The following is a 17617-nucleotide window of genomic DNA, read 5'->3' on the forward strand; positions in this document are numbered from 1 at the left end:
TGCAGCCAGAGCAGGAGCTAATGATACCCGTGAGCAGGAGAGGTCCTTCCAGACGAACGAATGATGAGAGCTGATGGGTGCAGGGTGAGCAGGACCCTAACAAATGTGGTCAGTGGGTTGCTAATAGGGGAGCCATGACCAGCGTGGAGGCTTCTATAGGATCACAGTGCATTTGGTGAGCCAATAGCCTGGGATTCCCTTATAGGAGCAAAAGACAGATCAGCAGAACACAGTCCTTAATACAATTCCTTTATTGTCAAGCCCTGTAGTACATGAAGCTGGGCTTCCAATGAAATCAGCTAAGGAGAGAGGCATACTTATAGCTTCCCTATAAGCAGTAAGTTAAGGCAACTTCTCTGTTTCTAGAATATTCTGGTAACCCACATTCATGGGCCACCTGGTTCCAGGAGCCCAAGTGGCCTCTAAACACTGGGCTGCTTAGAATTACTAGTGGCACTTGCTTGGGGCAGAGGGCGGGGTGTGGGACAGGTGTTGCCTAAGCAGGAAGGAGACAGGGATCATGGGAGGCCTAGAATACTACGGAGCTGGGTACTGTGCTCTGGCTGGGGTTGACGAGCATATAGCAGAGCTGTCCCAAGGCACATAGAAGGTGGTGGGAGAACAGGCTGGTAAATGTAACTAGTCCCCCTCCAGAAAGAGGATCCAGGTACCTAGGCCACTGCTGCAACATGGCCAAGGTCACAGATCCATCAGGGTAGGGCTGCAAGAATGCAGAGCTGAGAGGGGCTTTCCTGGTTGGCTGTGAACAGACACCAGTGGCTGCTTCATCCCACCCTCTTCCAGCGGATCAAGTGGGAACAGTCGCAGGCTGCAGCAGGTGGAGCTCAAGCCAGACAGCCTGCTGGGCTTTTGACCCCTGGGGGTGTGACATCTGAAAGAAGGTAGTAGGTCTTCCTTTATGATATGGCCCAAAGCAGTGGTTTTAGGACCAGCAGCATCAGCACCTCCTAGGGACTTGCTGGAAATGCAAATTGTTGGCCCCAGGCCTTCTGATGAGAAACTCTGGGGAGGCTGCAGTCTGTTTTGAAAAGTCCCCAGGTGATCATGTCACCAGAGCAAGTTTGAGAATTGCTGGGTTTGATGCTTGATCAGTACCATCCTCAGCAGACATGAGCGCCACCCAGCGGCCACTCAAAAGACTGCTTTCCTCCTCGGTCAGATGGCCCACCTCTTCTCCCCTTCCTTCCCCAGGCTGACCACGGCCCTGTACCTAGGGAGTATTTCCAACGTTGGTAGTGGGTTGCGTGGTGATGAAGGTAACTGTTCCAATTCACTCTCCTTACCTCACTGAAAAGGGGCCCAGAGCTGCAGATATCAAGGCCAAAGTGGATTTTCAGGCATGAGGGTCCTGGGGCCAATCATAGTGACCTATCATATCCTGCGCCCCCAGGGTCACAGAACCCTTCCGGATCTGAATCCCTATGGTCGTGCACAGAGTGAGGCTCTGCGGACAAAAGTGACACTGTGTCCATCCTAGAGCCCAGCAACAATGGGTGCTCAATACGGGAGAGGGCAAGAAGGCAGAAAAGGGCCTCAATAGAAAGGAGGGGACAGCATCACCCCATAGAGCCCATCCCTGCCCAGGGTGGCTCTGAGGGTGCACACGATCTGAGGCCCCAGAATGGGGCGGGGGGAGACATCTCTGTCCTAGAGGCTGATGTCCACATGGGCATGAGATTCCCACCCCACCCTGTTTGAGGGTTCTGAGAGCAGAGGGCCAGTCCCAGCTCTCACTGTGGTGTCAACCTTATCATGGAAGTGTGCCTGAGCCTCTCTGCCAGGGGGGCCTGGCTGTCACCTTGAAATACGCCAGACTTCTGCACCAACTTGCAAACGTTCAGAGCTGCCAGGGATGGCTCTGTCCGACCTGGGAGGGGTGTTGGGACTGTCGCTATCTGGCGAGGTCCCTGAAGGACACTTTGTACCTGAGTGCCAGGCTGACAGCTTGTTGCAGAGGCCGAGGACTATGGGATGCTGAGCAGAGGGGCCTGGCCTTCCTTGGGTCCACTTGGCCGCGGTCCATGACGACAGCCATCACCACAGACAGGCAGGGCCCCTGACGTGGCTGAGCCTTAATTGTCTCATTTGCAAAATGGGGAAATTAGTACCTCTCACTGGGGTCACTGCAAGGTAATGTATTTAATGGCAACTAACACATTCTGAGTGCACAGGAGACCCTCAGTAAACATTCCTCAAATAGCCATGCCAGAGAGACTCCTGGAGTCAGGGCTACAGTGAAGGAGAAAGATGCTAACTGGTGTAAACATCTCAACTCTCACCACGGTCAGGTTTCATTCCTTCCCCTCCCAGGTCATCCGGGGACTTGGGGATATGCTCTGCTCTTTGTGTTGCCCTTGGGAGCTTAGGGCAGGGTGCTTAGTCTGCTCAAGGCAAGAATATGCCAACCCAAGCTTCAGGGACCCCAGGACACTTTGTGTCCCTGTTCCCTAGGATTGAGGATATGATTTTCTGCAGGCATATTTCTCTCTCTTTCCAAGGAACTTGAGACTGTGACAGCCTCCAAGCAGGAACAGGAGGAGACATCTCAGGCATGGATCTGCATCCCTGTCAGAGGGAGGGGCACATCTGACCGAGAATCATAACCTTACAGCTCTGGATGGCAGCCGTTATGTGCCCTTAGGCAGAAGGTGCTGTATTCTGGGGCTCTGCTTCCTCTGACCCTGTCTCATGTTGACCCTGTTGGCATGAATAAGGAGGTCATGTTTCCCAACAGCTCTGGGCTGTTCTCCTCTCTGCAGCTCCAACCAGTCGTGCCCCCATCTGCACAGGATGGTGCCCAGGGAAGGAATCACAGCTAATCCTGTCCCCAGTAAGGTTGGCCTTGCTTTTGGGCTAGGGGCCGATGAGTCAGGCTCTCCTGACCTGTGTCAGTGACAAGACTGTGCAAATGGTGCCCACCTGTCACCTTTGCCCCATCTCCCTGAGAATTAAGGGAGCCCACAGGGGCAGATGGAGAAGGCCACAGAATATCCCTGCCCACTACCGTCTCCCCCTGTGGCCCCTCTGGGGGAAGGACTGGTCCCAGTCCAGCACGCTCTTTCTCCACCCTCCCTCTGCAAGCCTGGGAGTCACCACAAGTTTTGATTATCTGCATGAGTCTCAGGAAGTTGGAGGGCAGCTAAGATAACCACCACTTCTCTTGGCTGTGGTGCAGTCTGGGGTTGCTGGGAGAGCTTGTCTTCTTTTTATTGAATTTGCATCAGCAACCCCAGAGCCATCTAGGCAGATGAGATAAACCAGCCCAGGCTGTGAGCAGCCCCTGGGGAATCTGGAGTGGAGAAAGCAGTGTGCCCCCAGAGCCTGGTCTAAACTCTGTCCACATGGCTACTTCCTGTTCTGAGGATGCAGTGTCTGGACCATTCAGGACTACATTGATGACAGCAGTGAGTGGCCCCTAGGGCACCCCTAAGTATAGGAGAGAATGTTCCTCCTCCAGGATGAGCCCGGGTCAGCAAGAGCTGTGCTCATCAGAATGAGGGCTGGATAGGGTGGGAGGGAAGGTGGTCTCCCCCTCAGTGTAACAAAGTGCCACCCCTTCTTGCTGGGGAAGTAGGAGGGTCCCCTATGTGGGCAGAAGTGTAGAACCTTGGAAGGATGGAAACCAGGAGTGGGATTCTTATGTTATGAGCTGCTCAAGTAACAGTCATATGGGGCCCTGGGCAGTTCCCGATGGGGGTCTAGGAGTTGATACATACTCTACCCTATGTTTTCTAGAATCTTCTTTCTGGTCTCCCTTAGCATTTGGAAAGTTCTTCCTGAAAATACTCTGACTCAATCATTGATGCACAAGAGAACCAAAGGAAGGGACTGTGTCTGCTCTGGGGCAGTAGAAAAGGAAGCAAAGTGAGGCCCCTGGAAGGAACAGGGTGATGACCATGTGGTCAGGGAGAGAGGGAGGGACTCAGGAAAAGTGGGGTCCAGGCAGGGCACCCCTCCTCAGAACTTCCCTTTCTCTGTCGCTCTGACTTTTTAGGTCTGATTTGGTCCACTTGGGGAGGGCTTTTAAATCCATGGATGTTAGCAGTTAGATAGTTTGAAAACCTGGCTTTTTGGACAATAAGCCTTGGAACAGGAGTTATGTGCATATTACTGGAGGCTGGAGCTTGGGGCCATGGTCTCCAGGGGGAATCTCTTCCACGAAGGAGGCGTGGCAGGGTGCAGGGCTCTTACTCCTTTCCTGGCAGCACTACCAGGTGGCCCACCTCAAGCCTCCCTTCCCAGCCCTGCAGGTAGCAATGCAGATAGGAGGACGTTGCTTTCCAATAAGACAGTGTGGGAAACAGTCAGGCCAGGGACTGGCTAGTTTTACTAGGAGGCAGCCATTCCTAACTGCCCCACCGGGATGTCCCTGGCATGAGCCAGATGCAGGCTGTTCAGCACCCAACGCAATGCAGGAGTCCCAGAGGGACCCAGAATCCAGCCTTCCTTCCAGGTTCCAGCTACAAGGGGACTGAGTGAAGGGCTCTCACCTTCCTACTGTCCTCCATGCCTGGCAAGGGGCTCTGTCTCTGTCCCGGTAGGATCATTCCCTGCCCAGGATTCTGGCAGTGAATGCTCAGAAGTGAAGGGGTGGGGGCTGAGGGTCCCTGCCTAGGTGGGAAGAGCAGGAGTCACCGTCCAGGCACTTGGTGGGCTCCCCGGGCCTGGGCACAGGGTAAAGGCAGTCCATGGCTCTAGTCACGCCTGATGATGGATGTGGAGATGTAGGCCCTTGTACTTGTGAGGGACAGCCAGAAGGAGACAGGGTTGACCATTAATAAAAGTGCCGCTGGAGCCTCCGGTGCAAGCAGCAGGTGAGAATCATCCCGCAGATCTGCCAGGAAGGAGAGAGCAGAGAGCAAAGGGAAATCAGAACCCCATGAGGTCACTGGCTGCAGTGCCCTGAGCAGGCTGCTCCGCTGGAGTGCATGATGGGATCCTAGGGCCCTTCCCCCTCTGAAGGCCTGGGGTGGGCCTGCATTGCTCACCTGCTCCCAGGTGATGCTGGTGTGTATGGGAGAACCACACTCTAAGAACTACTGTCCAAGAGCATGTTTTTCACACTCTGATGGGCATGAATCACCTGGGGTCTTGTTACCTGGCAGATTACACCCCTAGCAGCCTGAGTGAGGTGCTCCCAGGAGATGTTGCTGGCACGGTGATCCCAGGTCTGCTCTGGAGGCCCGATTTAATTAGCTACTCAGTGGTGATATTTCCATTCCCTCCTTAGAGCTGAAGTGTCTTTCTCTCTAGTCCACCTCGAGTCTGCTGCTCTTGGACTCCAGAGCATCAAACATGCTTTGGCTGATATTCAGAAGCCACCAGGAAGCTGGGAGGAGCACCGGTGTGTCCTGTCAATCATCTCAGGATGCAGACCCAGGGCCTAGGAGTCCTTCCTGACAGTCCCTCTGTGGGCAGGCACTCACCGAAAAGGAAGGGGCTACAACACCTTGCCTGGGGCACACGCAGTCTTAGAAAAGTCGCCTCCCACCCCAGGTCTCACGCTCCCCATTTCCAAAATGCAGAGGACCTTTACTCTTCCTTTTTGCTCTTCATGGGGTCTCCTCCTCCCTCTTCCTCCTCCTCTTAACCAAGGATGCATTAAGGAGAAGGAGATGGGGATGTGTCAGACCAAGAAGCCCTGTGACGGTCATCATGATTTTGATAATGAAAATGACATGTTGGATCTTGACTCTCTGTCCACAGGAGAGGGGTGTTATGTCTGAACAGCCCCATGATTGTTCCATAGCACAGGGTGAAGGTAGATTTCCTTATATACAGGAACAATGCTCTGAATTTCCCCACTCCCCCCCCTCACCCCTCTAATCTTGGCAATGCAGACCTGGGTGGCCACAGGGCTCTAGCCAAAGGGAGAAGGACTGGCTGATGAAGACGTGCATGGCCAGGAGCATGAACGAACTGAGTTCCCTGGTACACACATCTGTGCAGGAGATGTGGGTTTCCAGGTTCTTCCCAGGACAGGCACAGTAAGGCAGAGGTGTGTGGGCCACACACTAATTAATGTGTGTCCACATGCACACACATGTGACATGCACACACATACATGCACACGGACCCACCCCAAATCATGCAGAGGGGTTAACAATGCTCTCACGAAGATGTGTGTGCATAACACACACACACACACACACACACACACACACATGCACACACTTCACACCCCGAATCATGCAAAGAGGTAAAGAATAATAACTGAAGGGGTCCTGAACAAGCATCAGCGTCTCCCAGACACAGGACAAGCTGACTGCAGGAGCTGGACACGGCAGAGGGGAGGTTGGGCCAGGCCTGTGTGGGCACAGTGCTTTCTTCTGGGAGCTGCCTGGGCAGAGCACTTGGCCACGTATAGGATATTTTTAACAAGCAGGCATCATGCTCTCAGCCTTCTTGACATTTCCAAGCCAGCACCTCATTAGAGAGCTGGGAGGAAGGGCCAGGAAGATTCTAGGAGGTCATTTCCAAAGGACCTTTTGGTTTTCCTTCTAATGACCTATAGATCCCAATGTTGGCTGTCCTGCGAGTTTTCGGGGCTTTGGAACATGCCTACATCCAATCACGAGGAATGTTGGGGTGGTAGAGGGCTGCATTCTATGTGGGGTAAGCACTGATGGGCTGTGTGACCTAGGGGGACATTTCTATCTCTCTCTGAGCCTTAAATCTCACTCCATCAGTAAAAAAGCTTCCAGTCTGTTCACTGGTCCAGAGTAAGACGCTTTAAAAGCCAGGATGACAAAAAACAAACAAAAAAAACCCAAACAAAACAAAAAACTAGGACCCTCCTGACCCCTAAGCCAGACAGCACCCCTAACCTGGACCCTTAGCATATCCCCCACCCCCACCAGCCAGCCAGGCACATGCTGTTCCCTCACCTGGTTCTTTCCCCATTTCTGTCACTTTCTGTGAATAAGATGGGCCTAGGGGTTCTCTACCCCATAGATGGGACTCCTCGCAGGACAACATGAGCAGAACCTGAGTACCCAGAACCTGAGCAAGGGTATTTAGAAATGTGCAATCAGAACTGACAGCAGTGGTCCAGTCAGCAGGGTCTTCTTTGGTCTGGGAGTCTATGATGTGGGGGCACCTCAAGAGCCTCATGGTCCCTACCTGGTCCAACATTGCCTGCAGTATGGCAAGTTACATGGCCAAGGTAGACAGAGGAGTCCGTGGGTCCTGCTGGAAGGAACAGGTGCCCTCCCAGGAGGCCTTGTCTTTGATGAAAAGCATTCTTCCATTTAGCATCCGCACTGGCCCCAACCTCTGTCCCAGTCGGCAGCCCCAGAGAACTCAGGGCTCTGCAAGGACCACTGTGGGTTAACTGCGGTTGTTAAAAAGGTCTCCAATCTGTTTCCTTGTAAGTTCCACCTACAGCTTCTGCCCGTCTCCTGGAGCCACCTGGGAAAAGTCTCCTCCTTCCCCCACATGACTGCTGTGGTTTAGAGGCACCAAGAAGAGTGCCTTCTTCTCCCATCTCCTGACACTGCCCACACCTGACTTCCAGCCTACCTGTCCTCACTCTGGACCTGACTGTACTAAGGAACCACCAAGGAGCTTAGCGGACACACCGAGACCTTGGGGCCAGTCTCAGACCATTTTATTTACTTGTGCTGGGGTGTGATCTGGGCCTTGGGGGGTTTTAAAGCTTGCCAGGGGATCTGATGTGCAGACAAGTTGAGGACCACCACCCTGGAGACTCTGTAGAGGTCTCATCACACTGGGAAGGTGGGGCTGGAACCAAAGCATGGGGCCTTGGTGTGGCTTGAGTTGGCACCTTAGCATCCTGGCTCTCTTCCTGATTTCTACCAGTGGCTGCATCTGCATCAGACAACCCAGGCAGATTACCGGCCCCCGCTCTGTGTCATAGGCTGGATGCAAAGCAAGACAGACTTAAATATGAGGACTCGAACTCCCTTTCAGTCCATCTTCTCCACCCACCGAGCTCTTTCTTCCCTGCGCGCTTTATCAGGAACAGACCGGCTCTCTCTGCAGATGTGGCCCATTATCAGAGTTGATTGGCAACTCTGGGCCATCCCTGAGATCACTAGGAAAACTAGGAAGAGATGGTCTGAGGCTGAAGGCCAGGCTGACACTGATCTCATTTCTCTCTCCCAGCGTGCTCATCTAGTTGTCACAATTTCTCCTAAACCTATAAGTGCCTAGTGTCTGGTCTGCAAGGCGACATTCACACGTGGCCCGATACCTGGCTGAAGTCAGGGTTGCAACACTCCGTGAACTTTCTGCTTGGTTTCAGAGTGTTCACAAGTTATCTGCTTTAACATTCCTGCATGCTGCAGGACATCAATCCCAAGATAACTGGTTACTGAGAAGGGAATCTTACCCCCAAAAATCACACATTAGAGTCAGAAGGTTCCTGAGAGATGGATTGGGTCAATGGTTTTTAAACTGCACCAGAAATCCCAAGTGTGGCTCAGGGTCATGAGAACAGAGAGGGTTGTCATGAAAGTCCTGTCTCCTGTGTCAATCCTATCAGCTGCTCTGCCGTCTGTGTTTAATGGAGAGTGGGGTCCTATGTGGAAACTCCATTAAAAAGTGGATGCTGGGGCTGGGATTGTGGCTCAGTGGTAGAGTGCTTGCCTAGCATGGGCAGGACCCGGGTTCTATCCTCAGCACCACATACAAATAAAGGCATTGTATTGTGTCCTAGGAAATGAATGTTTAAAAAAAAAAAAGAAAAAGTGGATGCTGCTGCTTAATAAAGGCTAAAAAATGTTCAATCCCTCAATTCTATATGGCTCAGAGAAGGAATGGAATATCACACATGTAAATCACCAGAATTATTGCCAAGCATATAACAGGTGTTCAGTCACACAGCAAGGTCACACAGCAAGAGGTGGAGCTATGTGTAGAATCCAGGCCCTCTGACTCCCAAACATGATTTCCTCCAGTTCCGGGGACCAGGAAACATTGTGAAACCATCTTATGCTTGACATCCTGAAATGTGGGGGTCTCTAAAGTGCCATGATGAGTGTGTGTGGGAGGTATCTGGTGTCTGCTCTGGCTCTGAGGAGGATATGGGTCTGGGGAAGAGGCTTCAGCCCACTTAGAGGACTGGGGCAGCTTAGTGCCCAGCTCTGGCCAGCAGAGGGAGCTCTAACCTGAGGCTTGGTTGCTGCAAGTAGGCTCAGTGGCCTGCAGAGGGGAACAATGGGTAAGGGGTTGAGATCCACAGCCCCGGCCAGGTGAAACTCCCTCTCAACCTTCCAGGTTGGGGGTTGTGAGTGGGAGGAAACTTCAGTGGGCTTGTGATGCACTGCCCAGTAAAGTTCCACCTTGACCTTGGGCTCAAGGCATTTGCGGTCCTACTCGACGTCCCTGGTTTCTGTACCTTTGGCTATGGCTTCTCTGGACAGATGGATCATGAAGAAATGGTCAGAAGTAGACCAGGCCTGGTCTGTATCCATATAGAGCAGGCTCCCCCCAACTGCTGGAGTAACAGGTTTCTGAAAACCTCAGCTGAGCCAAGATCTGGGCACAGAGTGGCCCCTTCCCTGGGTTCCAGTGGTAACTCTTCTGGTTTCAGCAAATGGGACAGAAGGCCTGTGCTGGGGAGTGCACCAAAGTCCATCTGGGGCTCCCTGGGCCACGCAGGTAAATGGGCACATAGAGGCAGGCTGCTCTTGCCAGGAAACCACTGGAGATTTTTTTTTTTTTTTGAAACAATATGTCCATGTAGAAATAATGAGAATGATGAGCCTCATTTACTGAACACCTGTTATATGCTCGGCAATAATTCTGGTGATTTACATGCATATTGCTAATTCTCGTGATCCAGCCAAAGAATAAGTACACCAGTTTACAAATGAGTAACCGAGGCTCAGAGATGAAATAACTGGCCCTAGGACACATGATTTGTAGGTGGCAGAACCAAGAAGGGTCTTCCTCCAAAGGCTGGGGACCTTCTTCTCAGCCTGAAAGACTGCAGCTGGGTCTTCGAGGTCCACACACTGTTGTGTATGGATAGCACCTGTTCTGGAAGGATCCTACACCGGAAGTCTCCTGAAGCCAGGTGACACTGGCACTCTAAATGTCTCTTTTTCATAGACCTCTGTGTGGGGGTTAGGGGTTTGGGAGAGCAAAGAACCAAATCCAGGAGATCTCTGTGTCCGGTCAGGGTGTGACACCTTACATACGTGGCCTCTCCAGATCTCAATTCCTGATCTCCTCCCCACCTGGCTTGGTCTCAGGTTGTTGTGAGGCTCTGATGAAAGGAAGCCACTGAAAATATTCTAAAGTTCACAGGTAACTGGAGAAGACAGCTTCCACTTATGGAGGCCTTTGTAAGTGGGTGACATGCAACCTGTAATTCTTATTTAGAACTGAGTGGGTGACATGCAACCTGTAATTCTTATTTAGAACTTACAAGGTTGGAGAAATGACCTGCATTCTGCATGAAGTTGAAGGACAGCTTAACAGCTTAACTCAAGATCCCACAGGAGCAGAGCCAGGACTGGATCAGGTGTTTTGACTCCAGAGCCCCTGGCCTTCCCTAGTTGCTATTACGGCAGGACTGCAGGATGTGACGCTCCCTCTAGAAGGACCTTCCATCAGGGTACAAGTGCCAGGTGAGGGTGAGGTGGGGACCTAAGGGACCTGAGCTCACTGTATCTGCCTAGCCCCTAAGAGTCCCCTCCTGGCTCCTCTTCTTTGGGCCCTTGACTGGAGCAACTGATGTCAATGATGCCAGCTTCCTGGGTGGTGGCTGGGGGTGGTGTGGAGGGAAGCGACAGGACCAAGGGCATTGCCCTCCTCGGAGAGACAGCTGGGTGTACAAGAGGAGAGCACGTGCACACACACACACACACACACACACACACACATACCATGGGAGTGCTGGTACACATGCACACACACACATATATGCACAAGCACATCTCAGCACGTGTGCGGCACACATCCCAACCAGGCAGACCCAGGTGCATGCAGACACTCAAGGACCCACACGCAGGCTGTACACGCGCAGGGTGCACACACATACCTGAGCCCACACTCAGACTCCTCCCAGGTCCCTGTTCCTTCTAAGTTCAAGTTGTTCAGTGTTCCCTGGGGAAGAGACTGACCTTGTGGTTCATCCTTGGTTGCAAAGGGAAGGGGAGAGAAGACAGGTAGGGCAGGGGAGGGCAGGCTATGGGTGCATAAAGGGCCACTTATTTTGGTCAATGGGAGAGGGACCCCAAGCGCTTCCATACAGCCCCTGTGCTGATTCCCACTGCAACTCACCTGCAGGCAGGCTACCCCGATGCCCACCGCCCCCATGAGCAGTAGGTGGTCAGCCAGGAACTGCTCCAGCTTCGTGATGCAGCCTCCCTGCAATGGAGCCAAGGGTTACACGAGCCTCGGCCCAGCAGGGGCGAGGCCGGGCTGGCTGTCCACTGGGTCCAGCAGAGGCTGAAGAAAGCCAGAGATTAGAGGGCGGGGATCCAGCCTTGGAATCACTCCCAGGCTTCTTGAGGGGCCCTAGGGTTCACGCCATGATTTCTGGGGTTCTCCCAGTAGGAGCTGCTTGTCTTAGGGCTCTGAGACCCTTGGAGGCCCCAGCACCATTCCCATCTGCCTGGGATGGCCTTTCTGGCCCCCACCGTGCTCCCAACTGGAGCTGGGGCACTCACCTCCACCTTGTAGATGTTGGAGGGGTGGACCCGCTGGCCGCAGCGTGTCACCACTGTCTTGCAGCAGCTGTCGGGCACCCGGCGGCCCTCGGCCTCCCGAGACAGGATGTAGGAGCTGTGCTGCCAGTCAGCCGAGCTGTTGCTCCCACAGCACTTGAACTAGAGGGAGAGTGAGGCCGGAGGTGAGAGGGGCTTGGGTGGGCCCCATGGGCCCCCGGGTCACGGGGATGCAGGGCTCGGGATTCCACAGATTCAACCCCTGCAACCTCTCCTTGCCATCCTCCCCTTCCCCAGGAAACAGGTCCCTCTGGGGTCCTCTCCACAGGACACTTGTTTGCTACCTTGGGAAGCCACCCAGTCCTTTAAGAAGACTATGTTGGGGACTCTAGGGGTAGATAGCGACTGGGGTCCTGGGAGGGTGGGGCTGTGGGCCACTAGGTGGCAAAGCCAGGACCCACTGGGGCAAAACAACAAGGGGGACATTTCCTGGTCATCTGTGAGGCAGGACCTGGGGACAGGGATCCATCCTTGCCAGAGGTTCCTGGGTCCCCATTCTGGCTTTGAAGCTATCAGAGTCCCCATACCCCAGGGGCACAGAGTGTCCCAGAGCCCACGCATAATATGGCAGCTCAGCATTGAGCACAGGGCTGCTGTGTGCTGAGCAGGACCTGGGTGGTCTTCAGTGCCCAGGGGACGGAAATGCCAGCCCAGGCTGAATCTAATTCAAAGAATGGACACTGATCACTTCTTATCCCTATGAGTCAAGGCACTGGGAGCTAAATCCTCTGTAGGCTGGGGGACATGGCTGCGTCAAAGTGGTCTCTGCAATTTGGCATGGGTGGGTGGCAGGCAGGTACTTCAGAGTTCAGGGAACAAGAGTTTCTTAGGCACCTACTATGTGCCAGGACTGAAGCTGGGGACTGAGCTCAAAGACAAGTCAGGAGGGGATCCTGCCCTGGGGGAGCTTCTCATTACTGTTAGTAGGAGAGATAACAGAAGCCCGTATGTGGCCCAGAGGAGGAAGGGGGCCAGGGACAGTGCGAGGGGGAGTCACACAGGAGTCGTACATGGTGTGTCTCTGCATGTTGTGCGTATACCTTGCTATTCCTGTGCCACTTGTGAAATGGGGACAACAAAAGCCACCCCAACAGGGCTGTTCTGAGGACAGGTTGCGAGGTAAGCACTTAGGAAAGGGTCTGGGGAGAGCTAGCTATTAACAAGGGACTTGGAGTCACCATCTTCCTCGAGTGACCTGTGGTACATGGGCACCTGTCATTTGCATACATGTGGTGCCGCTGAAGGGTCCTGATGGTGGCGCCGGCTCTGAAGCCACTGCTGTCTTGGGGCTTGGTCTCTCTTGCCTGCCATGTGGGCTGGGGAGCCATATCCTTGGTGAGTCTGAGGCCCACATCCACATGTCCTTGTCCACACAGATCCTGGTCAGCAACATGGCATTTGCTCTCAGAGGAGCCCTTCCTCACACGTCCCCACCCTGACCTGCGGCTCCCCCTGTCCACCTAGGCCAACCCTGCCCTGCTTCCTGGCTACCTCCGGTCAGTCTCCCCTGTAAACCCCTCTCCCTTCCCCTCTAGTCCAAGGGAACCCCAGCCAAGCACCCGGCACCTCATCTGCTGTGAGCTGAGCTTCCAGAGTAAGTGCCCGGGGCAGGGATTCTGTCCCAGTCGCTGTCTCATACAGTTCTTCCCCTGGGAGGCCCAGCAGGTGCACACTGAGCTCGGGACAGACCAGCAGCCTGTGCCCATCCTGGTTCCTGGCTAAGTGTGTTGTGTGTGCCTCTGTGTGTATACATCTGTCCCTGGTCCCTGTTTGAGAGAAGAGACTCCTCCCTGTAACCCTGACTGGGAGCTGAACCTGAGCCTTAGGGGAAGGAGGTGGGGAAGGGCTGAGCCATGGCACCTGGGCGCTCAGGACCCACTGACTTCCTCTACTTGTCTGATGCTTATGGGTCCCAGAGCAAGGCCCTGGGCCTGGGTGGGGTGGCTGGATGGCAGGGGGACTGGGAGCATAGTGGTCACTTAGAGCTGCTTGGAATTTTCCATCATGGAACCAGTAGGACAGGGCTGTCCAATAGAATTGGGAAATGTCCTACATCTGTGCCACTAGCCATGTGTGGTCATTGAGCCCTTGAATTGTGACAAGCATGAGAGGAACTGAGTTTTGCATTTAAGTATAAAAGTGACCTATGACTAGTGGCCACCATTTTGGACAGCACAGGTCTGAGGTCACTTGCCCATTCCCTACCTCTGGCTGGGACTGTGAGCCTCACTGGGGGATCAGCTGCATCTCTTTTTGGAAGGAAAGATGCCCTCTCTGTTCTGTTCTGTAGCAGTTCTGTGGCCACCTCACTGAGAGCCTGTCACAGCTCTTTCTCCTGGCGTCTTGGCCCCCAGGTCCCCGAGGAAGGAGAAAGGCAGCTCATGGATAGAAGGGCCTGGAAAGGAGCATCTTATCTTTGTCCTGACTAGATAGAGTTCTGCTGGCCTGGCCTGCTTCCTGCTCCAGGGGACCCAAGTGGGAAGTCAGCATGAGGGATTTGGAGGAAGAGGTCAGGCAAAGCTATAGGAGAGGTCAAGGCAGAGGAGGATGAAGGAAAGGAACGAGGGTTCAGAAAGCACCTTTCATGTGCTGGGTGTGGTCAGAGTTACAGCTCGCATTCCCCATGAGGTTCATGGGGAACAACCTAGGCCAGCCCTGCCCTGCTTCCTGGCTACCTCCAGTCAGTCTCCCCTAGGGACGTGGCAATGGAAGCTCCAAAGGGTGAGGAACTTGCCGGGGTCACACAGGTGGGAAGGAACAGAGTCAGGTTGTGAACCTGGGTCTGCCTGGCACCTTACATCTTGCTGTAGACGGTCCACGGAGGCTGTGATCTCCACGGCCCTGGGCTGCCCATAGTTCTCAGTCAAGGTGCGATTCAGGTGCTGCTTCAGTTCATCACTCAGCTGAGGAGGGAGCAGCACAAGGTGGGTGTCAGGAGAACCCCAACTCACACTCCAGGGCCCAGGTGTGCTCCAAAGTCCTGCCAGCTAAGTCCAGGACACCGTGGGTGAGGGCGCTGCCATGGTAGGGTACCTCAGACAGTGTCAAGGGACCCTCCACAGAGACAGCATTGAGGACGTGCACAGACAGGATGCTGCAAAAATCAGGGCCACTGTGAGGGCCCTGGCATGATGGGCAGAGCGGAGCAGAGGTGGGGGAAGAGACACCAAGGGTCACCAAGGGTCACTCAGAGCTACGAGGCTAGCACCGGCTGCTTTCCAATAGCTGTGGATCTGCATTTGATCACAAGGTTATCTTCAAAGCATTACCAATTGCTACCCTGTGGGCACTGTGTGGACACTGGTTCAATTAACCAGCATGGTGGCACACCCTCTAGCAACCCCAAATCACCTTGCACGTGACCTCAAACCCCTGATTCCCAGGTCACAGCAGGGGAGAGGACCAGACTGATCACTTTACCTTGTTCATTCTGGGCAGGAAAAGTCTGAACTCATTTTTAAAGATTATTTTTTTAGCTGCAGATGGACACAATATCTTTATTGATTCATTTATTTTTCACGTGGTGCTGAGGATCGAACCCAGTGCATCACATGTCTAAGGCAAGCGTTCTACCACTGAGCCCCAGCCCCAGCCCCAGCCCCCAGAACTCCCTTTTATGGTCTTGCATGTCACCCTGCCCCAAGCCCTTCCCCTGGATGTCTTTGACAGATGGATTCAACCTCTAACTATCCTTGGAAGGGGAGAGGGATGGCCCAACCTCCCACGGGGAACTCCCACCACCCCCAGCTCCCACGTTGCACCCATCAGCATCAGCAGAGAATGGCTGGAACCCAGAGAGGAAGATGGGATCCAGATGTGCAGAGGGTCCTCGGGCCTGGGGACCAGGACCACCCTGAGTGGGACAGCCTCAGAGCCTCCTGGCTATTGTTTCTTCAGGGCACTGGCAGAGAATGGGCCTCTGATTCCACTTACCCTCTGGTAGTACACATGGGCCAGGACGCCTGCCACCAGCTCTACCAGGAAGATGACAAGCAACAGGCAGAAATACTAGGACCAAGGAGAGAGGACAGTCACCACCAGGGATCAGAGCATTCCTGGGACAAACAATCCCCCCCCCCAAAAAATGGGAGCAGTAGAGACACCAGCTGGGAACCCCCATCACCTACCATCTTCCTTCTCTTACCAGCAGGACGTCACGACCTCTGCTGGCCCCAAGTGCCCCACTCACTCCTCCACCCATTGCCATTGCTCTGCTGTGATCCAGTCATCCGCCTCCCCACTGAATGCCCACCGGGTTCCAGGTGCCGGGTGTCATAATAAGGTGGTTATTGCCCTCAAAGTTTGTGGTAGGGGATAGACAAATAAGTGGTTACAATGCCATGCTATAAATACTACTGTAAGGAAAGCTCTAGAAACGGTGAGAGGATCCTGGTGGGGTGAGCAGTCAGAGAAGGCTTCCTGGAGGCGGTGAAGCCTGAGCAGCATCTCTGAGGATGTGGAGGCATTTTCAGGTGGAGGAGGAGGCAGGGGTAGAGCGTACTCAGGGAGTGGCCAGGGCCCAGGTGGCTAGAGAATGGGGGGCCATAAACATTGATGTGGCTGTGTCCCTGTAGTATGCTGTTTTTAAGTCCTTTGGGTATAGTCCAAGGAGAGGAATAGCTGGTTCCATTCCCAATTTTCCAAGGATCTCATACTGCTTTCCATATTGGCTACACCATTTTGCAGTCCCACCAGCAGTGTTATGAGTGTACCTTCCCCACCCCCCCCCCAATCCTCGCCAACACTTATTGTTGTTTGTATGCATAATAGCTGTCATTCTGACTGGAGTGAGATGAAATCTTAGAGTGGTTTTGATTTGCATTTCTCTAATTGCTACTCTAGTTGCTAGTGATGATGAACATTTTTTCATATATTTGCTGATCGATTGTGTATCCTCTTCTGAGAAGTGTCAGTTCATGTCCTTGGCCCATTTATTGACTGGGTTATTTGTTTTTTTGATGCTTACTTTTTGAGTTCTTTATATACCCTAGAGATAGCAGCACAATTCACAATAACTAAACTGTGGAACCAGATGCCCTTCAATAGATGAATGGATTTAAAAAATGTGGCATATCTACACAATGGAATTTTACTCAGCAATAAGACAGAATAAAATCATGGCATTTGCAGATAAATGGATGGCGTTGGAGAAGATAATGCTAAGTGAAGTGAGCCAATCCCAAAAAACCAAATGCCAAATGTTTTCTCTGATATAAGGAGGCTGATTCATAGTGGGGTAGGGAGGGGAAGCATGGGAGGAATAGATGAACTCTAGATAGGACAGAGGGGTGGGAGGGGTGGGAGGGGGCAGGGGGTTGTTAATGATGGTGGAATGTGATGGACATCATTATCCAAAGTACATGTATGAAGAGATGAATTGGTGTGAATATACTTTATATACAGAGATATGAAAAATTATGCTTTATATGTGTAATAAGAATCATAATACATTCCGCTGTCATGTATTTAAAAAATAAAATCAATTAAAAAAAAAAGAGAGAATGGGGGGCCAGAGGGGCTGGCTGGGCGGTGCAACCAAGACTCAGGAGAAGGCCCAGGCTGATGTCCAGGGGGCTCCTGGGCCCCTTCCTGCCCCATGCTGCCTCCCAGCCTTCGCAGCCCTGCGGTCTGTTCTTGCCGTCACCATGCCGACCTCCTCCAGGCCCAGGGCAGCTCTTCAGCTCTGTTCCTGCTGGGGCTTCCTGGCTGTGCACTGTGACAGCAGGACAGGCCCGCCCTCCTCCCCTCCCACCAGGCTTTGCACTGTTAAGGAGCCTCTGGACATGGCTGGACCCTGGCGTGTTCTTACAGGAGTCAAGAAGGCAGGCCCCCATGGGCTGGGAGGGAACAGGGAGAGGGAGATAAAGAGGTGGGGGGGTGAAGGGAGGAGGGGAGAG

The 17617-nt window shown here is 53.3% G+C and overlaps 1 protein-coding gene across 1 annotated transcript in view; it reads right to left on the bottom strand.

Annotated features, from left to right (window-relative positions):
* Positions 1-301: 301 nt before the first annotated feature.
* The window catches only part of Tspan11 (tetraspanin 11), a 73432-nt gene continuing 56116 nt past the window's right edge, over positions 302-17617 (bottom strand). The window contains exons 4-8 of the mRNA XM_076852551.1: positions 15654-15728; positions 14519-14623; positions 11664-11822; positions 11275-11361; positions 302-4855 (exon numbers count right to left, since the gene is read on the bottom strand). Of these exons, the coding sequence (XP_076708666.1) occupies positions 4796-4855; positions 11275-11361; positions 11664-11822; positions 14519-14623; positions 15654-15728 (486 nt within the window). The 3' untranslated portion in view covers positions 302-4795. The remainder of the gene's footprint in view (positions 4856-11274; positions 11362-11663; positions 11823-14518; positions 14624-15653; positions 15729-17617) is intronic.

The sequence above is a fragment of the Callospermophilus lateralis genome, chromosome 4, assembly GCF_048772815.1.
Source record: "Callospermophilus lateralis isolate mCalLat2 chromosome 4, mCalLat2.hap1, whole genome shotgun sequence".
NCBI lineage: Eukaryota > Metazoa > Chordata > Mammalia > Rodentia > Sciuridae > Callospermophilus > Callospermophilus lateralis.